This window comes from Cygnus olor, chromosome 2 (genome assembly GCF_009769625.2).
Source record: "Cygnus olor isolate bCygOlo1 chromosome 2, bCygOlo1.pri.v2, whole genome shotgun sequence".
In the NCBI taxonomy this organism is placed as follows: domain Eukaryota; kingdom Metazoa; phylum Chordata; class Aves; order Anseriformes; family Anatidae; genus Cygnus; species Cygnus olor.
The window spans coordinates 142,245,757-142,266,214 of record NC_049170.1 but is presented as its reverse complement, the minus strand read 5'-3'; the positions used below and the strand labels follow the sequence as shown (position 1 = coordinate 142,266,214).

The window sequence follows — 20,458 nt, the reverse complement described above, 5'->3', positions numbered from 1 at the left end:
AGCTTAATCACCAGATCTCCTTGGGGACTATCCGAAGAAGCAGCTGCAGCATTTCATACCTCTCACTAACTCCACCCTGTGTCAGGCACAGTGCCAAACTTTCTTTGTCAATCCCCCTTAAACCTACCACCATACAAACCTAAGTGTAGGACTAGTGGAATCTTTCCTGGAAGGGCTAGCAACATATTTAATGAAACATTCACATCACTTCACAAATTTCCTTTATGAGTAGGGATTTCATTTGGTAAGCAACTTTACTTTTTTGAAACTTAAAAGACTCCAGTAGATCAATGTACAAATCTGCAAGAGCTTCAGAGAGGTCTCTGTCTGCTCAAAATGAATGTATGGCTACTGCCAGAGTTGAAAAGAATTATCACTATTCAGATGATAAATAGATAGACAGTGCCCAAACAGTGCTCGTTATTCTCACCTTGTTTGATAAAGGAACTGGAAAACAAATAAATTACCTATATTACAGAATCATTGAACAGCTTGGGTTGGAAGGGACCTTAAATACCACCCAGTTCCAACCCCCTGCCATGGGCAGGGACACCTCCCACCAGACCAGGTTGCCCAAGGCCCCATCCAACCTGGCCTTGAGCACCTCCAGGGATGGGGCATCCACAGCTTCTCTGGGCAACCTGTGCCAGTGCCTCACCGCCCTCTGAGTGAAGAATTTCCTCCTAACATCTAATCTAATCTCCCCTCTTTTAGTTTGAAACGATTCCCCCTTGCCCTATCAAGTCAAGGTAGTAGGTAGTAGTAATATGCAACGGTAGAAAATGGTAGGAAGAACAAGCTCAGATTTAATGATATATAATTCCTGCTTATTTACATGATATACATGCCTAAGACTTCACTCTTTTTTTTTTCTAGTGTCTGGATTCCCATCTCTAGATGGCTTGACTGGAAAAATAATCTCAAAATAGTATAGAGAAGTGTTAATTCATATGACTCTATGCACTCACTTGTGTTCATTCCTAAAAACAGAGCTGTTCTGGGTGAAGCCACGGTGTTTCTGGGTTCTTAAAGTACTTCACTATCATGTTCTGAAAATTCCATTTTTAATTCTTCGTTCAGTGAAACAAAATTACTAGACCCATGAAGTTAATGAGATTATTCACATGCCCTAAGCTAAGCAAGCATATACAGTGTCTTGTTGTATTAAAAGCTTAGCTGAAAAAGTGTCAAGAGAAACAGCAGAATTACACCAATAAAGACTTCAGATTTTCCGTGGATTAGAAGACAGAACTGTGTCTTATCTGACTTTCCCCTTTTGCTGACTAAGTGCTCTGCAATCTTCTTGATGGTTGAGTTGAAGAATCGGGACAAACTGCAGCTGTACGAGGATGACAGTGGAGCAGTTTAGACACCAGCCCAATTCTTGGACATACGAACTTGATTTCGTTTCTTATTATCAGCCTTCTTTGAACTCCTGGACAGGCCATATCGAGAAGAGCCCAGTTCACAAAAATATTTAGCTATTTAGTTACAAATAGATGGGTCTTCATTTAAATTGCTCCCCAAAAGGAGAAATCTTTGCCAGGGTAAAGTAATGCAAAAAGGCATTCAACTTAATCTGATATAGACATATACACATAGTTTAAAAATTACTCATTTAATATCCATTACAGAATTGAAATTAATGGCAAAATCGGAGAGCTGTCTACTTTGAAACTGAGCCCTAAAAAATTCTGCAGAGCTGTGCTTTCATCTGCTCTCCATATGTAAAATGACAGTACTGTTTCATCTCACATGGATGCTGTGGGACAAATGAGAGGAAAAAAAATGCTCAAGACACTACTTCTTCTGTAAGAGCCTCATCCCAAGAAATTACGACTTAAGCATCAGTTAGAAAATATGGATATATCAATTCCAAGCAAATTTCCTATCAAATTTTACAAAAGCAATTTATCCAGAACACAAATGCTACTGTAGTATCCATAACACTAATAAAGATATTGAGAACATTGTGAAAATGAAGTTACAAATTAAAAACACCTAGAGATTGAATCTGGCTTTAAATTTCATATTATGAAATCATATCAAATTTTACCCTTTATTTTCTTAACCAATACAGCTCAACTTCACTACACACTTCAAAAGACTACTGGTCATTTCAAGGGTGTGCAGATTATCTTCAGGAGGTATGACGTATACTATACCTGTGTTCTCTTTAGTGAAATAACAGAAATTCCATCCTGCAGAACTGCAAGTTTTGTTATTTGCAACATTCAAATGGTATATGGCTTCATGATTAGAGCTAAAACAGTTACTGACAGAACTAATATACACCAGGTACTATAGGGAATAAAGACAACTTGCACAAGTAGGTCTCAAAGCTGTTTATTGACAGCAGAAAATATGGTGCCTCAAGGCGAAAAGTGGTTTTTATTAAAAAAAAAAAAAAGGGGGGGAGGTGGTAGTCCAAGACACAAATGCCAATACAAATCTGTTCTTATCTCCTACCCACCCTTCAAGCCATCTGTTCCCCTACATCTGACCCGACCTTTCTTCTTAACTAACCACCTAACCTGTCCCTCTCTCTTTAGCCCTCACAATTCTGCTTTCCTCACTTTTTATTCAGTTCCTTCTGAATGTTTTTTCCTTCTCCTACTCACTGCTGGGGTCCAACTCGAGAAAGAAAGGAGCCTCCTTACTTCTCCCTACTTTCTGCCCCTTTCCCACAGTGCTACAGCCATGAGGAACAACTTCTAGAAGTCCTGCTTAGTTTCCATAGCCTGGGATAGATCATGCTCAATACAAATGGGATTTTTAGAAGATGTATTTAATAAAAATTCCGTCAGTCTCTACGGAGTACATGAAATGAAGACTTTCAAATGCCTGTAACTAAGCCAATTTGGGTGTTTTTTCATAGTATAATACAAGTCACATTCTACCAAGTGCTCTTTTCCTGTTGGTATCCAACGTTGTACTCCAAAGCAGGATGAGGTCTTCTCAATGAAATAAATTATCAGCAAAAACAAACAAACAGAAGTCCTTCCTTTCTGCTAAAAAACAATGCTCCCCTTATTTTGTTCTGAGAAATAGGCTAAGTATGTTTGTCTACAAACAACTCAGTCACTGTTTGGCGTCAGTATAAAGATTTTCAATTGGATACTAAATTAAATTTTAATTAATAAAAAAGGACCTAAAATGGAAAATGTTATGCAGCCTTAAAAACAGCTACAGCTTGAATATGCTTGCATTTCAACGCAAACGGACAGGAAAGGAAAAGGTTGCCATTCCTACTGTATTAAAATGCACGCAACTTGTGGTTTTCACAAAGTCACGTTTCATTCACGGATGTTAATCTCTTTAGAAGGGACAGACTGTTACTCAATGCCTACAAGATCTGATGAATGAAATGTGATCTCTGAAATGACAGCATTAACATTGCTCTATTGTCAAATGAGTCATCTTTTTCAGCAAGTAAGCCTTGAGTGAGGCAAAACATGGAGAGATGACCATCTTTTAAAAACAAAGGCTACTTAAAATTCTATCCTGAGAAATGAAATAGAATAATTACTCTTAATTTCAGAGTTTCATACAACAAAACCTGATCTGAAAGCGTAAGCTTTCTTGAACTAATTGGAGTTCAAGATTCACTTAACGTAACAGAAAAGCCTGCTAAGTGTTTAAAATAAAAGATTTTCTGAAAAAGCTTTTACCATTCTTCACTATAGTTGAAATTGTCAGTTGATGCAAAGTATGATTTTTACAGGATTCGTGTGAACAAATGTCTATGTTTTACTCACAGCACTTGCCAAAATGTTTAATATATATAAGCAACTCCATGTGTCAGCACACCAGAAGAAATTTCTATACAGTAAGGTGACTGCCAAGACAAACTGAGCAACAGCTTCTTTTTTAAAATCTTGAAATACTTATTTCCCTACAGCAGCCATATGTGTGCATGGAAATAATTAACAGGTAAAAGACACAAAGAAATCTACTCATGTCAATTTATCAAAACTTTCTACTTAATTTTCACTTTTGACATGCAAGACTGAGCCAACATATCCTACAGTTATATAGCAAGGAACTTTTGCACTGACTTCAACACTCTTTGCTTCTGGTCTAAGATTTTCAGAAATCTAATAAATGATGCAACTGTTTTATGGGTCTTTATGATTTTCTTATGGAGGAAATCCAAATCAGGCATGTTACTTATTTAAATATATTATTTTGTTTTATAAAAATATCCTACAAGCCACTTACTCAGATAACATTAGCCATGTTGAGTCAGGTGAAAAGTAAAAGTGCCAAAAATGCACCCTTCGAAGTTCTGTGGTCTATGGATGTCATTGTAATACGGTGCTCCATTTTCCAGTGGCTTCAGCAGAAGGTCATAAAATGTGCACCTAAGTGATCTATTCTTGTGTAGATGGTTTCCATCTTATTTTAACATAACTTTGAAGACTTAGCATCTCTGAAAGCCTTTGGTCATACACTTCTAAAATATGTCAAAATTAACAGCAGTCAACTACACAGCTTGTGCTCAAACTTCTACTCAAAAACACTACAGACTTTCAAAGAACAACTGCAGATCACCTATATTTGTCTTCCAAAGCAAAGTTCAAGAAAAACTGCTTTAGGGAAAGAAAAAATAAGAGTGAGGAGCTGCAATAGTTCATTTTATCTGCACACCAAAAATGGCTAAATCACTGCTCAAAGACAAAGACTTTAATCTACTACTGTTGTCTGAGTGTTCAACTTGGTATTAACATTTCAAGATGTGTTTTCTTAAAATATATTTATTTATTTACTTTAAATGGTTTACTTCATATAAGTGCTGACACTTTATACCCAGTTCTGGCATACCTTAGCTACCCCAGTTACATGTTTCTATTCCTCAATAACAGACCTCATCAAATAAACCAAGTGCAGAAATGCTGAGGTTCAAAAAACACCACTGAAGGTTTACATGAGACTGCCAAAGCATCGACAATAGCTAAATTATTATATTTACATAGAAGTCATAGGTCCAGTTCCTCAAGACCAAGTAACACAGACAAACATATGCCACAAATGGACAATGAATAGTAATAATTGTTAACTGACGTTGCACCATATGATATAAAAATTATGAAACTCTGTATTTTCTTCATATTTCTAATTTTATCCTTGCTGGAAAAACCAAAAACAAACAAAAAATAAGTTGTTTAAATACACAGCTACAAGTTAGACTTTTATTTTTGCATGTAATAACTCAAGGTGGCTTACACAACCAGTACTCAAAAAACCCTTAAAAAAAGTGTAGTCTGTCTCAGACTTTGCTTTATACAGCTGGCCAGCTTAATGGCATTTTGTTTCAAAAGCTAATGAAGCGTTCCAGATAATAAATCAAAATAATTCTAGTATTCAAGCACTACCTGAGTGCATTCATACTTAATCTTCAAGTAAGATTAAGCTTTAGGAAGACAGAGGACACATGGTGGACTATATTGGTCCTTTAAATACTAAATATTCAGGGAAAATGGAAAAGCTGAAAGGCCCAATATAAGTCCTATTAAGCTTGCTGGAAAGGTTAACAGTTATAACCTTGTGTCTTCTAAATTCAGCGTTAAAGAAAAGATTAAATCATACCTTCTCTTCTTGAAGAGAATCTCATTTGTTCTAACAAACATAACATACAAGGTTATTACACTAGGAAACTAAAGGAAAAAAATACAGTAATACATGCAAACTCATCTCCACAGTGAGACCATCATCAAAATGTTATCAAACAAACCACTGCAGTTCAGAAAAATCTCTTGAACTTACTGTATTAGTTGAATCTTCTTGTAAAATTCGATCATATAACTGTATGGCATCATCATACCTGTTCAAAGAAATCATTCACATTTATTTCTGTTAAGACAGAACTCTTTGACTTTCTGACTATCCTATATTTATGCAAATTATAATCATGCAGAATTTCTCTTAAGTGAGTGCTGAATATGAACTGCAATATTTTATGTCACCAAGTTAAAAACAAAATAAATGGCAATTCATTCATGGAATACTGTTTCAGCAACAGCTTACAGGTTCTACACCAAAGTTGTCTTACTCTCTTGTCTGTTCTCTTCTTCTGTACCCAACAGGTCAAAACACCACATCCCAACTCTCTCCTTCTCCTTTCCCAAGCAGCAGAAACCCCAAAACTTCAAAGGCCATCCAAAATAATGATTTGTCACCTCATTATTATAATTTAAAACTTCATACAAGTCTTTTCTGTTATGATTTTAAAAATCTAAGCTTTAATTTGCTTGTTTAGCTAGCCCTGTACAGAACTCAAACTGGACAAATGAAACAATTCAATTCAAAACACATTTGACTATACAGCTATTGCTCTATCACCACGTAACTAGGGCATACTTCATCTCTTCATGTAGACAAGTAGTTTGACAAGCAGTTTTTCAGAGGTACTGCTGATTTTGCTACACATCCCCTCCTCACCTCGTGCACCCATTTACGTATTCGTACTCGCACTGTTTCCTGAGCACTGCCGCAGTTTGCACAGCCAGCTATGAGTACAGTACTGGGCACTGCACAACAATACTTCTCCAGTCCAGTTACCATAAGGTGTAGAACAACTTAGAGGCAGATCCTGTAAAATGTTATATTCTTGCTTCCCGTTAGCTGCTATTGCATCCAATGTATTTTACAAGGCTGAACAAAACGGCCATAATCCCAGCTTAACCCAGTCGATTCCAGTCAAGTTACAGAATGGTACTCTCGATCAACGTCTACAAGGTCGTTCCTTCCTATCTCTTCCTTCTGCTGAGGAAGGAAGGATCTTAACAACTCCTGGAGTCACTCAGAATTTAATGAGAAGTGCACGATCACTGCTGCCTAGGCCTCCCTAGGCTTCCCTTGCAGTCCCTGGGGACAGGCAGGCCTTTCCAGGGCACAGCTCAGAATACCAACAAATGCATTCCCATACAAGACAACCTAGAGCTAAAGCCCTTCTTTCTCCTCCGAGTTCTAGAGAAAACCCATGGAGATGAAACTTCGACTTTTGTTAATACCTCTGCTGCCCTGATAGTCCAGTCTCAAGGACCTAAACTGACAGCAACATTCTGTCAAGAATTTTCACATGCACTTTTGGAAAATTGCAGCTCAATCCCACTTCACAGCTGAAACAACACACGGTGTTTTGCAGCTATCATCTCTTACAAAGACCTACTCTCACTCAGTAATGTCTTCAACATAGTCACCTAAGCTTGAACATAATTATGATCTTTTGCACTTTTGGAGAGGTTTTGGGAATGGGGGAAAATGTGCTGCCAATCTCTCACTGTTAGAATCGTTAAGGAAAAGACCTGGAAAAGACCATTTCCATTAATGGAAAAGATCTCCAAGATCATCTGGTCCAGCCATCCCCCTTGTAGGCAGAAAGAAAGCTAAGTTTTAAAGGACATTCTTCAGGAAGATGTGTAGAGAGTATGAAATGTGGAACATCTAGTTGCACCAACACTGCTCCTATGGCAGTGGAGCCCAGTTATCCTCTCTTTTTGTTCCAAGCAATGGACCTTCACTAGTGGCTCATATCAAACTACATTTTCAAAGTTAATTTTGCAAGAAACATCTGCTAAATATATAAATTATAATAAAGCATTTAGGAGTTTACTTTTAAATTCCAATTCCCTCATACCAAGATGGGCCAAAAGCTCAAAATCTCATTAATTCTGTATGCAGAGTGTGGCATGGAATAGAGTTCAAAGGCACAGGAAGCTAAGACTCTTGCTCATACTTTTGGCCACACTCTGCAAAACCCAAAACAAGTGCCTGAGAACAACATGTTGGTATTAAGGAAATAATCAAAGGAGGAAGGTAGACAAAAGTGGTCAACCTCAAGCCTTGAGGTCATTCCTCTCGGAAAACTAAGTTCTTAGCTGTTCATAGAAATTCCTATTAAATTTTGTATGTTATAACCATTCTATAGGATATTTCAAAAAGGTCACTCTAACTTTAAGTTTCTGCCATTCTATTCCAGGTTTGGTGGAGGTGTTTTTTTTTGAATTGTTTCTATGAAGAAGTCTATAGATTTAATTCTTATTAAATTCCACTGGATTTATTCACACTCAGAAAATAAACAACAAAACCTCTATTTTGCAGTAATTGGGAGTACAATGAAGCAAATAAATAAATAAATAAATAAATAAAAAAGAGCTGTCACTCATTTTCACATGCTGCTCCAAACCTGTAAGATGAAATGTATACCTCACAGGCCTTGCCAAAAAAATGCCTAGTGTTTTAGTGTATAATAGCTTAAGCTGTCAAGTAATAGATCTTTTTAATCTATGAAACCTGATGAAAGATTGCAAAAATGTAACATTGTATAGTACAAGCAAAAATGCAATAAAAATGTCTAAACATAATATGATCGTGCACGCCATTATTTTCTTTAAAGAAAATGCACAGTATTGCTTTGCCATGTGCTTATTATGCCTGAATTCCTCTTTAAGAAATAGCATGCACCTTTCCATACAGAAATTACATTTTTTTTAATCCAGGTTTTACCTTTCCATAGCTTCAAATCTCATTCCAGTTAATCGCTTAACTCTGTGGCTCCCAGGAAACTGCCTTCTTAGTTCCTGAAGACAAAACTGTACAAATAAAATCAAAAATACTATTGTGAACATAGTTATCTACACCAAAGCAGGAAAGGAAAAAAGCCCTTGACTGATGAATTCAACAGCCTGCAATGATTAAAAGCAAATATCAATTTTTGAAATAATAAAAATTATTGATAAAGAGAAGTTCAGTAACTGAAACTTTGTCTGTAAGAAGACTAATTCTAAGAAATATTTTCCACACAGTTTGTTAAATCATCAAGGCTTCCTGGAAATAGTCGTTTGCCCAGAAAATTAAACTCTTCTACTAAAACTGTTCATATACTATTAAACACTGCAGTCTACTTAGTTGCCTCATAATAACACAAGAAATTAAAAAAAAAAAAAAAAAGAAAAAAAGAAAAAAAAATGGTAAGAGCTCATGTGATAATTCTTTAATAAAAGGATACCTCATAACGGAACAAACTATGCTACTACTATGCTCTATGTTTAGTTTTTAAATAAAACTTTGAAATCCAAAGAAAATGTTCGTCACTGGCTTGAACTGAGCCCACTGGCAGAGGAGGCATAACTTCTACCTCCTGAAATCAATGAGACACCTGGGCTGGATAAAAAAAAAAAAAGATGTTTGGTAGAGGGATTGAGTCACAACTTCCCCAGAGCAAACTGACTCTAACCATATTACAAATGTGGCTAGATAGCAGTGCAAAGTTTGTAGGCGACTCATTACTCTTCGGTATAAGACAGAATAGACCCCAAGCTCTTCAAAAGACCAGTGGTTTGAATTACATAAAAAGCTTCACACACAACCCTTCTTTTCAATAGCATTTAGTTTATGCAACTGAGCTTATAAACCTGTTCCTGAGATCTAAAGTTCTGGCTAGGGCCTATCCACATAATCTGTTCCATCATCACATCCACTGGTTAAAGGAAAAAATACGGACAGTCAAGCAAATTGGTAAAAATTAGCAGATTGTGCCCCACAATCGGCAGATAGACTTGCATCTAGAAGAAAGACATCAACAGCATAAGAAAAGCTGATGAAGTAGCAGGAGTACTGTGAAACTAGAACTGTTCATATTAGAACTGACTACAGGATCACTATCCAACTAAATACAGAAGCCACAAGGCCAAAATAAACTTGTGTAGATTAAGAAAGGCATCAGAATCACTAATGTGACATGAAAAGCTGTGAGACAATCTCAAAAAACTTGCTGCAATACTTTAGAAAGCAAAACAAAAAAGCCCTCTATCTGAATTAATTACATTAGGTCTACCTTCAGATTGTTCTGAACTCAGAAGTGCTGAATGTCATCTTTTGAAATTTAACCTGTAATCCCCATAATCATTTATAATAATATCTATTTTTGAAATACTGCATTTTTTAATAAGAGATTATCAATTCTTACAGAGAGGACTGGTTCTGCACTATGTTAACTAACTACTTTTCAGTTTCTCTCAGAAACCCAGCAGTTACAAGGGCAAATCTAATTTATATGTGAAATTTTAATTAGCAGTTAATTTTCTTCCTGATTTTTTTCAGTCACATAGGTTTTTAACTTTAGAAGTCTGACAAAAGTAAAGAAATATAAACCTGAACTTCAGCATGTAAAACACTGCTAGTGCAGGTGTCTGCCAGCAGTAAGTAATTTCCCTAAAACACATGCTTAAAAAAGAACCAGGTAATTGCAGTAGCTGCATGCATTATACATTGTCATCACGTGCATGACAAAGAGGACAAGTCATACAAGAAAAAAAAAAAAAAGCCCAGATAAATAACTTTGTGAAATCCATCTCAGCCTCCTCATTTGGAGCAGATGAGACCCATTCCCCTAAGCAAAACGCATCACAGCTGTCAAAAGCTTTTCTAAAAAACAGAAGTTCCAAAGCTGCTTGTCTACGGCGGGGCTACAGCTGCAGCAGAAAGCCACATATGATGTTGACTTGCTTGAATTAACTACTTATAAGAAGTCTATCAAAGAAAAAAAGAAAAAGTATCTCAGTTTCCCTCTAAGCTTTTAACCTGCTTTCTGAGCTGCAAATAAAATGCTGCACTCCCTGATCTTGAGCAATATACCTTAGAGGGCACAGAAACTGAAATTCAAAATCCCTTTCAGGGTGAGTAAAAACAAGTAGTGTTTCAAAACCAATCTTTCAACACTGGCTGCCTCAACAATTTCATGAAAGTCTTCCTAAAAAGACCCTGAAAATAAAGACCAAAACTGTTTTAGATATAAATCAGAACACAGAAACACATTTATTTAAACAGTAAGTCTGTTTGTTTTTGTTTAAACAGACAGTTATATGCTACAAATGTTTTCTTTTGGGACACAAAAGAAAGGGAAGTTCAGTGGGTTCACAAGTTCAATGAGTTGTGCTGTGTTTTCCAGTGTACTCCATTTTACCATACACATATGAAAAATGAGATCAACTTGTCTAGTTCTGCCTACTTTCAAATTGCCCTTCTCCCAGTTACATCCTCTAGTCTGACCCCTTGTATATCACAGGCCATTAAATTTCACCCAAATGACACCACATGAAGCCCAAAGGCTTCATGTGGTGTCTTGCTTTCTGAGGCAGAATAAGGCACTAGAAGAGTAATTCCCATGAAGGACCTGAACTTTTGAAAATATCTTTCTTTTTACTTTGAATGAGCTCAATGTTGTTGGCTTTCAGGGCACAAGACAAGCCCACGATTTTTTCTCATTCGTTTGTGAAGGACGTATGAAAAAATTATTAAAAGTTGACTGCAAAGCATTTTTTTTTTTTGCCTTTTTCAGTTCCTGCCTTTAAAGGAGCAGCTAAGGTCATGGTATTTTTTTTTTTGGGTGGTGGTGGTGGTGATGGTGGTGTAATTTTTTTATTAAGAATTCTAAGCAAGCTCATTTTATCTGAATTGCTACTTGTATAATTCAAATAAATTTGCATACAAAATTACTAACACCAAATGCCCATTACCAATATTTATATTAAAACCACTGAAAAATTTGAATTAGAAAGGGCCTTTGGAGGTCACCTGTGCTAAATCCCCACTTGTCACAGAGCCAGAAGGTGGTTCACGCCATATCACAATATTTCTGAGCATCTCCAAAGAAGGAAATAATACTGCTTCTCTGTGCCATGTGTCCCAAAGTGTTCACCATCTTCATTGTCACAAGCTTTTTTCCTAATGCTGGAAATTGGAATTTCCTCTGTTGCTGCGTATGTCTATCGCAGTTGTCCGCTGATGCACTTCTACAAGTCTGTCTCTACTTTCTTTATAACTTCCCACTACACATTACATATGCAGTCAGAGATTTGAAGATCGCAGTAAGATCTCCTCTTCACCTTCTAAGGACTTAAACACGTATCTCTCGGCCTTTCTGTATACATTATGAAGTCCAGCTCCTTATTCATCTTGGTGGCCATCTGCTGGGCTTGCTCCAATAAGGCAATGACTTTGCCAGCAAGGATAGCCAGCATGACATATAATATGATGTGTGTGACAGGGCATTTTACCTCAAAACATTCAAGAAACAATATAATTGGAGAGGTTTTTAATAAACAAACACACTCTGTACAATACGGCAACTTCAGTATTATTCTTGACATGTAGCCCATGCCAGAGTAGCTGTAAATATTTTCATGGCTATTGGAAGAGACACGATCTGTCTAAACAAAAGTCACACGTTATAGAAGGTGGGTGGAGGTGGTTTCTTCCCAGCAGTCTGTTTCTTGATACTCTACAAGTCTAAGCTATGAAGTTCAGAATATCCTATAACTGTCCAAAGAGCTATCTGGAAGAAATACCCAGGAAAAAAACTTAAGGTTTGAGAGAAAAGTCAACTGGAAAACTTACCAATGCCAAATCATCTCGACTGCAGTCCAGGGCAGCAATCATCACCTGTTCATATATTATCCAAACTGGACATAAAAGAGATATGAAATTTAGATAATTGTTGTTGTGTTTTGTTGTTTTTGTTTTTTAAGGTTATGGGAAACACCTACAGTGTAAATAAGGTTAACGAATTCTGTCTATCTTTCCCCTACTACTCCTGTGGATCACTACTGAAACAGGGACATTTAAAGAAACTGCTGGAATTAATTAAAAATGCATTTAAGCAGCTTTATTGCTTTCAGTAACATAAAGTACCTTTTGACATCTTGAAAGGCAAAAAGCTGTAATCCTCTGCTATTCCTAACATTATAGCTGCAATCTTTTAAATAGATCCCCATTAGAACATGCTCTCTGATCAGACCTGGAGAATAGCCATTTCAGTCTAGAATGAAAACAATTTTTTCTTAACTGCCAAAAGTCCTATAAATACTGTCTTCTTCCTGGAGTTGAAAAATGTCTCTAAATCAATGACAGATTATATTAGTTCTGTTCTAGGCCTACTGAGTTCTTGAATGTATAGAACTTAATACAGCTACAGAAGCGATAGAAAAGTCATGCTATGGCAAAAGGAAATATGTAACATAGGTGCTGCAAGTACTGACTGCATTAAGTTGCCTGTAACCTTTCTTCCTCACTGGATCTATCTGTAAGACATATATTCTCTTTTTACTATATAACATACATAATTTTTTCATGAATGTAAAAATACATACATACGGACAAAATACAGATAACATATATACAGGATTTAAATTTTGTGTTAAGTTAAAAAAAATCAAAATACAAGAGTACATTTATAGCTTATGAACAGCTCTCCTCATTAGAGCAAACCTCTGCTTTGATACTCTATCCCTAATACATGTCAACGTCAAATATTTCACAAAAGAACATTTGTAGTAAGAAGCTTAAATAACCATTTCAGCGGTAGGTATGTGTTTTTCTAATGTGTATTAAAACTTTATTACTTAAGCTTAATAAAAATTAATACAAAGCCAAGGGTTTTACTCTTCTACTTTGAAATCTAGCTCTGTAACTTTGGTCTACTGATTGTCCATGTGAATCCCTACTTTTCACGAAAATTATGAAGTGAGTAATAAAACCCTCGCCCTTTAGGCTCAATATTCATTTAACTATTTTTATTTTTAAATCTCTTCAGTAATGATAAAATATTTTTTTTTCTTTTCCAATTACACTGGATGCCTTCTGCCTGAGGACGCAAGTTACAACGATATTGAAATAAACCTACCCTACCGCATTTACTATTTTGCCTTCTGTATGCATTCTGGAATTAAGCACTGTAATATCCAGGGTTTTTTTTTTGAAAATACTTTAAGCAACAAGATATCCATCATATATAACTCATTCACCTTTCATAGCTATCCAATAAAGAATTCTATGTGAGCTGTAGGTCTCGTTGCTGCTGCTGTCTTGTTTTTTAAACTGCACAAAGTTGCCATTCTGACAGTACTTTTTTTTAAAAAAAAGCAACCCAATTACATAAATAACTTTCAGATACTTTTATGCATTTGTTGAGAAACTTAGAAATACTGCAGCTACTTAACCTAATGAATCCTGAATGTCAGGTTTATGAAACAACGAGATACGTACATCATGAAAAGGTCATATTCAACACTGACAAGAAAGGAATGACAAGTAGTGACTTTGCTTGTGTTACTTAGGACAGTGGTTCAGAAGGGCACTGGTGAGATCTGAGAGGAATACCAAAATCCTCAATAACCCCTCAATAAACTACAATTCTCATAAATTATTAACAACATTGTAATGAGAAAGTAAAACCAAAGTTAGTCTTCATTTTTCTTCTATAGCAGAGGGACATGATGACAATTCTTCTGCAGGTGACTGTATTAAGCCCATCCTGCCGCCTACCAGCAAGTGCATTTCTCACAGTTACAGCGTAAGACAAGTACAGAACATTGTCTTCAGGTACTGAACCTCCAAACACACTTCATGCTTCACTGCTATGCAGTCTTTTACATGATATATATAATACATGATTGATTCTTTGGGTAGATTATCCACATATTTTTATCTAAAGCGTATAACATTGGCCGTGGCTAAGTTCCTGAGAAGTGAAAGAGCTTCACAACAGAATTACTGCCCAGAGGTTCTGCATGGCAGAACCAGAGCAAAGTACTGACATGAAAGTAATCCTACCTGTAGGAGGTAGGCCAAACAAAGCCAACACCAAAAAATGCCTCACTTAATAAATTAATGAAGCAAAACGTTTTTCTGAAATAACTATGTGAATTCTGGAACACTGCAGTTAGGTATCCAAAACTAAAGTTAACTTACTAAAGCTGAACAAAGTTATTAGAATACTATAGCTTATATTACTAAATACATTGTATTATTGTGGCTGCAAAAATCCACTAGGTTCTATACAACAGCAATTAAGAAAAATTCAAGAACTAAAATAAAAATGTATTAAAAGAAAGTCTATATAAAATTATCTGAACTATAAAGAAGGGAAAATGAAGAAAAAAGAATGAGCATTAAAATAAAAACCTGCCTGTGTGACACTTTGTTATACTTTGTTTTATATTATGCTTATAGTACAGAGTGCTATTGTACGGTTGTGACATGTTTCCAAACAACTCTTTTGCAGTACAAAACATCACATGCCAAGTTTCTGTCTCCTCCTGTCTATGAAGTTAGTATAAGGCAGTTAAAATAATGTGAAAATAATAATTGCACGCATAGTGAAAATCTAGAGTTAATCTTCAACTATAAAATCACAAACATAATGATATAATAAAAATGGCCTTAGTATTAATTTCTGCAGTTTGTATGACTTGATTAAGGAATAGTTTTCTCTGTTATAAAATTATCCTTTTAGATGTTTGCTGTGCTGTTGAAGAACAGAAAATCAGTCAAATGACAGCTACATAGAAGAATTACTTTACTTCACATAATGGTCTAACTAATAGTATAGCAAACTAAGTGTTCTAGCAGGTAATTTTTCCATCTGTTTTCACTGCACCCCATATTTGGGAAACAAATAAAATCTGGGAATTTTGGCAACCTGATATAATAAAAAGTTAATATATATTTTACCAACACCAGCAGATACACAAAGGCAACACAGAGGTATAATACAGAGTCTGAAAAGAGAAAAACAAAAGCAGACAAATGCATAGAATCTAAAAGCAATGGATGCTGTAAAAAATAATGTTTCCTTACTGTCATCTCCAAGCTTAGAGGCATATTCATTAATTAACTCTTCTCCAACATCCACTATCTGTTCACTGTTTCGGTAGTTTTCTTCCCTCCATTTTCTCATTTTATCACGCATATCTGAGGGTAAAGAGGAAAAGAAATCAGAAGAAAATATTGCAATTTCCAGGTAGTAATGGAATTTGAAATTTATTTCTTGAAAATACGCATATGAAGAACGGTTTAGAGAGCAATAGGTCTAAAAAAGTGACTTCCACTATTAGAAGAAAACTACAAGAGAACAGGTAGATGTACTAGACCTCTGGAACTGTACCTCAAACCTTGCTTATGCTGTAATATAAATAATCAATTCAACTTCTAAGTTTGCAGACTATTTAGTTAATAAAATATGCACTAGAAAAAAATACAAACACACACACAAAACTGACCCCTGGTTATCCAATAAATATTACAATTTAATGGACGTTACTCAGTGTTAGGAAACACAAGATTCAGGAGTTTTCGTCCAAGTACTATTACACTTACATTTACACACCATAACCAAAATTGCACTTCTGCTCCATATACTTTCACTTGAAGAAAGAATGAGAAAAACGATGAGAGCTCAATCACTGCTCATTTTTATCAGCGTAGGAAAAATGTATATAAAATTCTATTCCAAAGAATCTGCACGCTCGTACCAATGGGAGCTGCAAGACAGACGTGGGAACAAAGTGTTTCTATGCCAGGGAAGTGCTCAGAGGTGAAAACTCTCATTGCTCATCTAGATAAGATAAAGGCAGTTTCCTTTAGCTTTAGGGTTTTTGTACTCTTGGAACTGGAAGCAAATGTTAACTATGAACAGGATCTCCGAGTCCACAGACATACTCAAGGTCATCCACAGAGCACCACCCAGCCTAGGTTTTATTCATCCTTTGGATGAGAAAATTGCTAAGAATGACTTTGTGCACGTATTTACACTTCTATACATGTATGTGTCCCATACACAAGAACACATTCTGGGGGCACTCAAGGAAAACAGTTTTTACTATTAAGTAGCGGTTTTACTCGTAGGAAGGTACCACGAAAACCACTGCCAGTATTTTATTTAACTTTACAACAGCTGGAAAAACAAACACAATGGTAGATCTAAACACTGACAGCTTTTCTTGCACTTCAAAACACACAGTTAGCATAACTGACAGCTAAACATTCAGCACTGACTTTTCCTCCATCTACCTGAAGTCATCTCGGATCACTCATAACACTGTTATTCTGGTACATTTTGTGTTTTGAAACTTGACCAAAACCACCACAGGGTTAGGTTTCACATGCATGAGCAAAGTTAAACTGTTCTAGACACATAATGGTCCCTGGAAATTCAAAGTTAGACAGCAAGAATGTGAGAGAACACGAACAGTCACAAAACCTGACAAGCTACACGCATAAAAGCAGATAAGCCATCTGATTCCTAACTACACATGTAATTGGAAATTATCAATGCCTCCATTCCAGTGCAGTTCCAAATTGAATAGTGTCTAAATTATGTACTAATAGAATGTACATCTACCATTCCTCAACCAGTTACTGAATTTACCACAATGGAAAAAAAAAAGAGCATAGTATATCAGATGATGACTGAAAAAATGAAGTAAAACTAGATGTTCTCATTCATGTGAATCCATTAAAAGGCTCATTAGTTTTAGAAGTACTGAATTCTAAATTAAAGGTAGAAGAAAATACTAAAAACTATAATAAAACTTATCAGGACTTTTTAGAATGTTGTCAATTTTTTAATACGAAAGCTTTCAAAAGAGTCAGGCAATAATAATTTCAGTCTTGGAGGCAAATGTACACACGGTACGTAATACAGGGTTGGACAACAGCACTCTGGGATTAAGAAATGTCTAGCTTTAATTACAATTACTCCTCTGTCATGTATGCGGGTTGGTCTTGAGCAACTAATGAACCTGGTTTAGGCTCTCTCTAAGTCAGCAAGCTCTGCCTATATGAACCAAAACATTTTAAGTTCAAAGGAAGAAGCACACTTGCCGTGAAATCTGTTGTTCCCTAAAAACGTACACACAGTCTAAAGAAAGCCAAAGGAAGTAACCATTATTTTATTTTTGTTTCTGTTAAGGTGTCAGTTAATTTGGCCAGATACTAAGTAATCCATCTATAAGGACTCATACTTTGTTTAGTTGGACCAAAGGTTTCAAGTCCTCAGTATGGAAGACCTGGTCCTTACCCCAGTGCCTGACCCAGAGCTCCCACTTGCAGGAAGAAGCAAAGGAAATTCAAGCGGGCAGTGCTGGTGCTGCCTTCAACTGCAGCGACTCAAAGCAGCCTCAACTCAGATCTCAAGATCTCACCTTTGCCTGCTGTAATCACGTAAATTCATACATAAAATCCAGAGTAAACTGATCTGTCCTTTGGTTATGACAAAAATTAGGAATACGTAAAAGCAAGCAAACACACCATGGAACACACACATACAAAATTCATCATCATTTAATTGCACGCAGATGAAAACAGAGATAAAATGGTAGGCTGATTTCTATTTCTGAGAGTCTTTCCATACAAAGTAAACGTGAATTCAGAATCTAAGTCATAGCAAGGAAGCAATGTCGTCATCTCAAGTGGATGCTTCTAATGACCAGAGATGATAAAGTCAAAGTGTTCAGTTCTAAAATTAATTTGGTATTTTCTTTGTTATATACAATGTTCCCCAATACATTCATTTGCAAGAAAATGGCCTCACGTACAGGCAGTAAAATTTCATTTTATAAAGCATTTAGGTGATATTTTAAAAAATTACAAAGAATCACTTGAAAAAAGTCTCACATGAACCTGTAACAAAACCTCTTAATGTACCTCCACTTCAGCAATTTTTAATACCGAAAATAGTAACACTACACTTAAGCAACAGTCACCAGAAGAACTACTCAAAAGACTGCAAAATACTCTTTTAGCTTGTTTCCAATTTATATTAAAAGAAATGTAGTTTAAAGCATAAACCAGCTCTCTTTTTCCCCCCTCTTGTTTTTGGTATTCGGTGAAGAATGATGGACTGACTGCAACAAGAGCTGCCCTGAGAGCACGTCAGGGTCTCCAGAGAGGACTTCTGTGCTACAAAACCAGCTTCTAAAACAACTTTACATGGGTGTATTTTTCTGAAAACTCCCACTCATGGGCCAAATTCGTCTTTACTGTGTTACTGAAATCATGTTGAACATTTATGAACGGTCTCCACCAAGTTGTATCTGGCTTAAGAGGGCTTACAGAAGGCTGCACATCACCAGTTAGCACTGACATGCTAACCTACAGCATCAGGCTGCTCTGCCAGGCCTGCAGTTCTTGGCTCCCTGCCACTCCATGGAGTTTCTAATTCTTGTACACAAAAAGGAGACAGGAACGATAATGCCATTTTCCATGGGATAATTAGCAACAATGACCAAAAAAAAAAAAAAAAAGCTATTACTTCAGCCTCAAATAAATAAGCTGTAAAATACATATGATGCATGCCCACATTGCACTTACCTAAAGTACAATTTAATCACTGTTGAACACCCAACTTTGCCACAAAGAACACAAGTGAAAAATGAAGCAAGGTACAGAATGTAATTCACATGCCTCACATTCATTCTTCTCTAACCCTCTAATCCCTGTTTCATCTCTGAGCAACATGTAATTAAAGCCATCCTGTTTAAGAAGGACTTATAATATATGAAGGACACTTTTCAGATAAATACCAACCATAAACCTGGTTGCAAAATCAGGCACTTTGTTCGGGTTCTTAGTTAGGGACTAGGTCACAACACTACCGGGATCATCCCATGAATGAAAAACCTTTGTACTGGGGATCTGTTGAAATACACATGGAGTAGAGAGAAAGCCTTCTTCTCTGAGAAGAGTCTTTGTGCAGCCTGTTGCAAGAATTTGTTCGCTTGTTAAGAGGTGCAAAATCAAGTAAGAAAGAGGAAAAAACCACCACCATTTCACAGAATCATCTAGGTTGGAAGAGACCTCCAAGAGGACCTAGTCCAGCCTCTGACCTAACACTAACAAGTCCTCCACTAAACCATATCACTAAGCTCTAAATCTAAATGTCTTTTAAAGACCTCCAGGGGTGGTGACTCAAACATGTGCTTCTGAAACAGACGTAGACCCTTGTACCAACACAGGTCTTCAAGGTCAAGATGCTCAAAAGGCTTGAGCATCCTATACCTGACCTGCAGTCTGACTTGGAAGACTCCTCTGGAGATATCCAAAGCCCGCCTGGATGCCATCCTGTGCAATGTGCTCTAGGTGATCCTGCTTGGCAGGGGAGTTGGACTAGACGATCTTCAGAGGTCCCTTCCAACCTCGGCCATTCTGTGATTCTGTGACCTTTACATTAAAGCCACGTTGACTCTGTAATACCCTCAGCCAAAACAAGGCAAGGCTAATTACAGAGAACATGTGTATAGCCAGTGCACATTACTGGTCCGCAAAACATCCTACTTCTCTTCCCAATCACTCACACTTTAAAAATGAGAGGAAAAAATATAAACATCTGATTTTATATTTGAAACAGTTTATATTCAGGCAAAGGAAAAATGGAAAAAGTTATTTTCACAAGCTGTTTTCAGAGCAACTTTTGGGAAATCCTAACAATAAAGCTAGTAATACTCCACACAATTTTCCTTCCCATGCAGTGGCCTCCCCACGAGTCTCTATTTCAGTTGAGCTTCACAACTGTTATTACCTTCTCACAAGACACATGAAAGAACTGGCAAGCCATCTTTTTCCAAAGTGCTAACTAGCCTAAGGACATCAAGGTAATGCAAGTGAGCATCAAAGAGAA

General features: G+C 36.5%; 1 protein-coding gene across 1 annotated transcript in view; it reads right to left on the bottom strand.

Moving 5' to 3' along the window:
- The window catches only part of EMC2 (ER membrane protein complex subunit 2), a 41,962-nt gene that overhangs the window by 19,611 nt on the left and 1,893 nt on the right, over positions 1-20,458 (bottom strand). The window contains exons 2-5 of the mRNA XM_040546748.1: positions 15,640-15,753; positions 12,400-12,464; positions 8,509-8,594; positions 5,767-5,824 (exon numbers count right to left, since the gene is read on the bottom strand). Coding sequence (XP_040402682.1) covers positions 5,767-5,824; positions 8,509-8,594; positions 12,400-12,464; positions 15,640-15,753 — 323 coding nt within the window. The remainder of the gene's footprint in view (positions 1-5,766; positions 5,825-8,508; positions 8,595-12,399; positions 12,465-15,639; positions 15,754-20,458) is intronic.